The sequence below is a fragment of the Ascidia mentula genome, chromosome 2 (assembly GCF_947561715.1).
Source record: "Ascidia mentula chromosome 2, kaAscMent1.1, whole genome shotgun sequence".
In the NCBI taxonomy this organism is placed as follows: Eukaryota; Metazoa; Chordata; class Ascidiacea; order Phlebobranchia; family Ascidiidae; genus Ascidia; species Ascidia mentula.
The window spans coordinates 3,297,635-3,306,074 of NC_138567.1; the positions used below are offsets into that span (position 1 = coordinate 3,297,635).

The following is an 8,440-nucleotide window of genomic DNA, read 5'->3' on the forward strand; positions in this document are numbered from 1 at the left end:
AGGCTCGAGGAATAATGACTAATGAATGAGTACTTTTGTGATTCAGATTTTCAGAAAATTATCCTGCATATTTTGTTGTTTTATCCCGCGAATAATTTTGACCCGAATGCGTACACAAATACGCAAGCATTTGGAACATTACTGCGAAACAGTCTGGTAAACTGCAATTGTGTTTTAATAAATTTGCACTTAAATCAACTTCTGTTGGGGCATCTAACGAGATTGCTTCTGTTGTTGTTCCGACATTGAAACAATGGGGCAACGACTGAAATTAATAAAGCTGCAATTCGTTTATGCGCAGACATCATCTCCACAACCAAATGTAATTTACGAATTTACGGTGAGCACCACGGACTTAGTGAACTTTAAGGACAACAAAAGAATGTTTGCTACGTAAAGGAACAGAGTTATGACAGATTAAGAACGTCAACATAACACATTCTACATCATCTTGTTATGCTAAAAATATTTCCGTGTTACAAAACAGCAAAAAGATGGGTTTTGACACCAAATAGAGACAGTGCGTTGAGAGCTATTGCACAACTACTGTTATTTTTACTTTGCTCAGCAATATTTACCGTTTATAAACTTCTACTGTCACAATGGCAGAAATCAAAATATTGTTTTATGATTTCGCTGTCAAAAACGAAAACTTCTTCATGTTGAGAAACGAGGTCTGGGCTGATCTTTCCAGTTCCTGCAATTCCGCCACTGTCGGCGCCAAATCTGCGACGTGACCTTTGTATGTGCCGCCACCTACCGACGATTTTTTGCTCCCGTAAACGACCTGCGAGGCAACGCACAAAATTTTACAAAACAGACAATAAAACAATGTGCTTGTTTCGCGATAAAGGATATGTAGTTAGTGTAAGATTTGATTGCTTGTCGAGGTCAAACGAAGCCAATGATGGTCGTTCTTGCAGTAAAACTTTACTATGTAAGTTACACACATTCCTACCTTTCCATCAAACTCATTCACGGGAATTTCCATCTTATGCGAAGTTTGTTCGATTGTAATTTTTAAATGATCTTCGATATCACCTAGCAACCTCCCTTCGTTATACCTAATATAAAGACAATACCTCAAGGTTGGGGGCAGGAACCTCAACAGAACTTGTCGTTAATAACTCGTCTATGGCTACGTCGAAATGAAAGAAAGGCATTTTAAAGCCCTAAAACTTTTCTTTCACTCACCATATGCAACATCCGCCTCGATCGGTAAGTTCTGTGTTGTAACAACCGCGACCTCTAGTGTTACAATTGCTGTGATACCAAACCTGAAATGACAGCAACGGTCGGATAAACACGGGAACCTATAGAGCTTGTATATTTGCACATTTAAACCAAACAAGCATTTAGCCACAATACACGAGCAGCACCAACCTTTTCATTGTGTTTCGTAGCAACGAGCGAGATGGCGAGTCCCATCCTTTCGGCCCGACCAACTCGACCGATCCGATGAACGTAATTCTGTTTGTCATCCGGTAACGTCACATTGATGACGAAAGGAACTCCTCTGACGTCGATCCCGCGCGCCGCTACATCGGTACAGATGAGATGACGTACCTGTTACGTCACAGTTACGCGTAAAATGATATAGTGACGAAAAGGACGAGTTGGAAATTGTTTAGTAAGAGGCAACAGATTTTTGGTAATGGCCAGTTTTAGTGAAGTCTTAAGCAACCGGGCTTGACGCATACAGCAGGATTTATGCTCAGTATGCTGTATGAAGCACCTGCACAAACAGTAAATCAACATAAATCCTGCTGAGTATTTCAGATTCAACCAATCACCACAGTTTTGGAAACATGTATTTCTGAGGTTAAAACCCGTGGGCTTTCGTATGAGACAAATATATTTCGCTAAAATAATATTCAACCAATCACCTCATTTTTCTTAAACCGCTCCAAATTACTTCTCCGTTCGGGGGGTTTCCGGTCGCTATGGAGACAGACGCACGAAAGCGGATGAGCGGAAGTTTTTGGTCCGCCGCCCAACTGCATGAAGTAACGTTCCATGTTGTCGCAGTCGAGTTTGGTTCGGCAGAATATGATCGACTGATCCATCTTGTGCTCACGTATCGCTTTGACGCAATATTCACCTGAAAAGAAAAATTGGACTTACAAGAAGCATTCCACATTCGTCAACTATGGTTACGTACTTATTAACTTTCCTCTAAAAACTATTTCGTTACATTAACCCATTGCAATTAAACGCCAAACTCCAGACATCAATAAACATGTTTTTATGACAGTTATCTACACAAAACCATAGGCAAAATTGTTTTTCTGAGAGTCGGATAATTTACGCAAAAATCAAACTGCAGACAGGGTTGTACACACTGTTACGACCTGTAAGGTCTCATCAGTGCATCTGTTTACTGTGACATTGTAATAGCTTTTACACTAGCGGGCACACTAAATTCCATTTTGTGGTAACTTTTGGTCAACGTCGATCCTTTGGGTACAATACTGAGTTTAAAGAATACCTTTGAGTATTTTCACAGCCTCAGACCACTTTTCGGGTGAATCTTTTTTCAAATAATCTTGTTGGTGAACTCCGTCTGTTTGCACATATTTCTTCAACCCCATCCAACTCGGGTCGAGGACGGGGTTGACCGGAACAACCACGTGATGTACGGTCTCAGGTACAGAGTCTTCACCCTCGATAGGTAAATGTATGACGCAGTAATGTATTATGTGAAATGTATTATATTAGAATGGTGGTTTAAACAGTAACTGACAACCGTTTGTGGTGAAGTCAATAATATTCAGTGACTTTACTCTCAGAGTAAGTCATCAAATTGACTGGCCCAGCGAAATAAACCAATGCCAAGTGTTTTTCTTCTGTAAATCGTGATCCAGACAATTAAACCGTTTTTTTTACATGATTTAAAGGAAAATGAACAGTTTTTCCCCCGCTTACCTTCAGGTCGACCCAGGTTGGAAAGTGCATGATTTTCTCCGCGAGTTTTTTTACATCAAAACTATGCAAAGTTGCCGAACACACGATCACTTGCAACCGCTTTCCGTCACTCCCAACCTGAAACGTGGAATATTTGTTACATATTTTAATCGCCATCTCCTTACCGCCTCTAGCGTCCGCTGATATGTTATCTATGACTAATTCCGGGTGTTGTGACCTGAGACTATGTATGCGTGGACTTAAGCAGGTCCTACGAGCCTTGAGAAAGATAAACGTTACATATTGTCTTATTGCAATCAACAGTACTTGACCTAAACCAAGCACATAAAACAACACCGTTGTTGTATTTTGTCTCGAGCGATCTTAGATATTACATTAAGCGCCAATCCTGCATTACTAAGTGGTGTGGTTGCACATGACAGCAGGCTTCCATTGGTTTACCTGAGGGCATTTGGAATGCATTCTTTTAATGAAATCGCCACTTCCAGCAGTGAGAAGACCGTCACATTCGTCCAGTACCAGAAACTTCACTTGATCCAAATCAACCTGTTAAGAGCCAGTATCAGATATAAAAATGAAAAATCGTATATGTAACTACAAAACGTATTTGGAAGTGCAACTGCGTAACACACATGTACGTCGGATTACAGCTTTAAGGCTTTTTTTGTCAACCACAAATCCAACCAACAACAAATTAGGTTTACAACAAAGATTGCCTCGTCACCTTTCTGGTGGAAATAAAGTCGTCGATTCTTCCGGGCGTTCCAATTAAAATATCGACTCCCTGGTCGATTTGCCTTAGCTGGTCAGACGCGGGGACTCCCCCCACAACGAGAACCTCGTTGAGTCCAGGTTTTGAAATATTTTTCTTGAGGGTTTTTATAATATTGGCGGTTTGTTCAGCCAGTTCACGAGACGGTTCGATTATGATCGCATAAGGAGCATTGTTGTTCTTTCTGCTGCTTTGTTTCTGTGCAAACATTGGGAAGGTTTTTTTGAGCAAGTATCCAATGCAAATGTTTTTATTTTATTATTTGTAGTGGTTGAACACCTTACCATCTTTTTAACGTCATGAAAGTACATATATCTATTTAAACAAAAGTAAAACCTGGAAAATTAGAGAATTTCAACATAAACAAAAAATCAAAACCATCAGTCCACAATGTACATGAATGCTACAAATTTCCTAAATAACCTATACAATATGGATTTCTTCGACAAGTTTCAGAAAAGTTCTTCGGACAAGGATAGAAACAATACTCACTGCAACTGTTGCACTTCCTGTAGACGAACTATTGATCGAGTCACTTTCAGATGCTTTTGCAAGAGCAACGTAACCATCACCAGGAGGATGCTTAAATGCTTCATCACCAAAATTAAACTGAATTTCGGCATTTTTGAGCACGCAAGCAGCAAACATGGCCTGTTTTCTTGTGTGTCCCGGTATGTCAAACGCATGACCGAGATCTTGTCCATTCTTGGAATACTTAATTAAACCTGTAAGAAAAAAGCTGGTTTGAAAAAATGAAATCATGCAGGAAAAAAAATTCATAATTAACAGCTCAATTCTGACACATATAAAAAAACAGACAAAGAAATAAATTGACAATTTGACAGTAGCTTACAAATTGACCAGAAAAAATCTACTTTTTGAATAGTAGTTGATCCAATAAATTAATTATAACATACTGCTTTGTAAATTACCTTATTTAAAAAACAGACACACAAAATAGCTAGTAACCAGTAGTAATAATTAAACTCTACTGACCTTGATCCATATCCAGGTAGCAACCAACAGTGTCATGCATGGTGAAAGGTTCTCCGTAAGTATCAAACTGTCTATCATTGGACTTCTTTCCTGTTCCACCAAAGCCATAACCAAATTTATCAGTGCCAAGGTTTAAATCAGCATGTGCGGTGGACCAACCAACACGGTTTAACCCCTCATCTTTACATGTGGCCTGGATGCAACAGAGTTATACTTATACTCATACACAGGTTAAAAGATCATATAATCAACACACGAAACCATAACCTGCAAAATGTAGACTAATAACCAATAAGGTGTTATATAAAACTCATAAACATAAAAATTAGTGACATTTTATTTTTATATATATATTCATAAAAGTTTTAGTGACATTATGGATGTTGGCAAAATATGTTTGGTCACAGTCAAATTTACAAAGAAAATAAACAAAATGTGCTTAAACTCAGTTCATAATGTGTCAAAAATGACTTCACTATTCAGGAAAAATGGCTACATTATTAAATGTACCTCATAGTAATATTTGCCAGAAGTAATTCCTTTTGTTGAACGACAACCATGCCAGTCTTTAAACTCGCGACATTGACACAGCAAGCCATTCGGAGCAATTGCAAAAGACGAGCCACGGTCAAATGGGTTCATCTGCCACTTCTGAAAAACTGGAGCAGATGCCTGAAAAAAATACGGTGTTATTATATTTGTTAAAAAAGCAAGTCTGCATATAAAAGAAAACATAACAAATTTAAGATAAAGGTTGGCAACCCTCCGTTGAAACCATATGTAGAATTTGATCAAGTTAAGAAACTGGACATATTTTATGTACAAACACTTTTTTGCAAATTTTACTGCATGTTGTTTATAAAAGACGATTAGTTATTACCTTGAGTTTTGAAGTTGTGCTTTTACTAGTATACGATTCATGCACAATCTGAATGACTGGAATACTGAAGGCTGCAGTCTTACCAGAGCCAGTTTCAGCGGCCATCAAAACATCACCTCCACCAAGAATTAGTGGAATCGACTCAACCTGAATATCAGTTGGTAAATTCCAACCCAATTCAGTCACCACTTTGCCAATCTCAGGCATTACACCCAAGTTTTCAAATGCAGTCATTTTGTGGCAAGTTTTGATTGTCACAGAAACACAACTAACCCTTAATCAACTACTATAAAACAAATAGAAAAGAAAGATTGCATAGTACATAAAAATATCATCCATTAACAGGTATTTGTCAGTTGTCACCCAAGTATATTTTCATACATACACCTAGCATGACCATGTAAATGTTGGCAATTTGCACCCACTACAATAAACTGTGTTGTTGACACTGGTTGGTTTTGGGAGATATATAAGTTAACTACTTTGTCTGAAAAAGGTACAACCATAAAGAAAGTAAAATAGGACTGTAAAATGTATATACAAGAACAATAAAAATAAATAAAAAAATAAAAGTCACACAAAGCATCATTTGCTACTCGAGTTTCAGAGTACTTTGCACAATAATTCCATTTTTAAAGTTTAAATACATCTCACTATCCAGCTGTGATTCCACTTCTTGTTCTGTGCATTCAGGTTTTGACTCAAAACAATCAAAAACTTGGTCACCTTGTGAGTCAACAACATATTTCATCGTCAAATCATAATTATCACTATTGATATTTTTGTTGTCTTCATGAAATTTATTCTCACTTAGAAGTGAGCTTGTCCCAGTGTCATACCTTGCATTAGCACAAGTAGTAATTGGAATGTCTTCATCACAATGCTCGGATGTTTCTGAACATGGGTCTGGACATTGGATAAGTTTGCTGTGCTTTTGATCATGGAGCACTTTTGCTGTGCAATTTTGTGTGTTTTCCTTATCATTACCAGTTCTTATAACAGAACCAGTTGCAGTATTAGTACATTCCGTATCACTTTGTACAAGAACAGAAGTATCACAATTAGTTCTTTCAGATGTTTTTTGTACGTCACATTTTTTCCTGTTGTGAACAATCTTTGCAAACTGAAACAATTTAGTTTGTTTCAATCCAGTTTCCTCAGGTAATTGTAAATGCTTCAGAGCCCCATAACGCACCTTTGAAATTGTTGGAGTCCTTTTTTTCTGCAGAAGGTAGTACATAATATTGGTTAAGCAATAATTACAGAGATCTTGCTGCTTAGCCTAACATAATACTTTGTAAAGTGGGTATGGATACTAAACTTGGGTTTTACTGGTTCAATGTTTTACCCAGAATTGCTACATCGCACCATATTTAAAATACATAAAAAGATATAAAACAAATATACGTTAAAGTACGGGTACATGTGGTTAAATTATAGTTATGGGGATAAACTTACAAATATTCTTTAAAAAGTTACAGTAGTAGTTCACCTTGGCACCATTCAAACTGCTGCTATGCTTTGCTGATGTTTTCGAAATCCATCCGTTGTGATCAACCTTCATTGTCCAGGCAGTTTTCAATGAGGGCTCTTGTAACTTGTAAGCAAATCGATGCGTCGCGCGTTAATGCTTGTGACGTCATGCGTTTCGTGGTGCTGCCCCTAACTAAAACGGAAAATACTACTACACCGGGTCACAAAGTTTTTTCCAAACTTCATCCACATATAAGTATGTGTAAAACAGAAATCTGTGCGAATTGTAATAATTAGGCGTGAACAGAGCCGCCGCCTGTTATTTTTGTTTATAAATTTGAGTTGAAATACTACACGAAATCGTAGCGTTTATATTCGCACAGATTTCTATGTTACATAGGCTCATATGTGGATCAAGTTTGGAAAAAACTTTGTGACCCGGTGTAAAAGTATCTTCCAACTAAAACTGAATGTTTTTTATGTTCAGCGCCATTTACATAAAGTGCAATGCGATTTATTTCAAAGTATGACAATTTTATTGCATATTTTGTATACACAGTACGTTTAGGTTTCACCTATACCACAGCACGTTTTGCCAGATTATGAACAGGCGTGCAAGCAGAATAAAATAATTGCAACGGTGTTCTGTAAATGTTAGGTAAGATATTCTGTAGAAAATATCCAAGTCTATGCGATGAAGAAAAAATATCAAAAACGAAAGATTGTATTTCAATAAAAACACAAACGTTTAAGTCAAAGTTCAAAAAAAAGCAAAAAAATTCTCAACTAGCAATTCGTTTCTCAAGTAACGAATTCTCTGCTTCGAGACTTCGATATTTCATGATTTAGTTTGCAGCAACCCAGTGATTACACACGTAATACATGAGTTGTTACGTGAGGTAATATTGACTTACGTCCATGTATTTAAACAGGCCGTTTAAACTTGATGAGCCATTGCTGCGTTGCATGACATAGCACAGGAAGACGGCGAAAACAAGAAAAGCAATACTTTTTTTAAAAAGTAAAATTGGTTTTCTACACAGCGCGAAATGCAATGTAACAGTGAGGACTGCGAGGAGTTCCATCGTTGTCTTGAAGTTACTTATACACGCCATTCTGAATCAAGCATTAGATAAAGAGTGCAGCGTACCAATTGTTTCCGGTCGGCTGCTAGTGCGGAAGCTAAAGTCTGCTTGTGTGTTCTTGCTGTAGACTACTGAATTTAAAACTCCGTGGCAGACTTATTTATTTAATTGAAAGACACGTTTGCAATGTCAGGCGGCGTAAAGTTTAATTTGTTCCAAGCGCGTTTCATCAGAGTTTATCACGTGACTGAAATGCAGCGAATTAACTATCAAAAGAACGTGCGAACGTAACAGCGCGATGGCGAGTAT

General features: G+C 37.7%; 2 protein-coding genes across 2 annotated transcripts; both read right to left on the reverse strand.

The window, feature by feature from the left end:
* Positions 1-344: 344 nt before the first annotated feature.
* On the reverse strand, positions 345-5,955 carry LOC145890476 (ATP-dependent RNA helicase DDX1-like). Its single transcript, XM_082981554.1, has 13 exons — positions 5,574-5,955; positions 5,204-5,365; positions 4,694-4,886; positions 4,190-4,422; positions 3,650-3,895; positions 3,367-3,471; positions 2,926-3,042; positions 2,489-2,663; positions 1,887-2,101; positions 1,384-1,566; positions 1,195-1,277; positions 959-1,064; positions 345-787 (listed from the first exon to the last, which is right to left on the reverse strand). Exons 1-13 carry the CDS (start codon positions 5,805-5,807, stop codon positions 626-628), a joined length of 2,214 nt encoding a protein of 737 aa, XP_082837680.1. The 5' UTR covers positions 5,808-5,955; the 3' UTR covers positions 345-625.
* A 197-nt stretch (positions 5,956-6,152) lies between these two features.
* On the reverse strand, positions 6,153-7,176 carry LOC145890477 (uncharacterized). Its single transcript, XM_082981555.1, has 2 exons — positions 7,066-7,176; positions 6,153-6,795 (listed from the first exon to the last, which is right to left on the reverse strand). Exons 1-2 carry the CDS (start codon positions 7,135-7,137, stop codon positions 6,166-6,168), a joined length of 702 nt encoding a protein of 233 aa, XP_082837681.1. The 5' UTR covers positions 7,138-7,176; the 3' UTR covers positions 6,153-6,165.
* Positions 7,177-8,440: the final 1,264 nt, after the last annotated feature.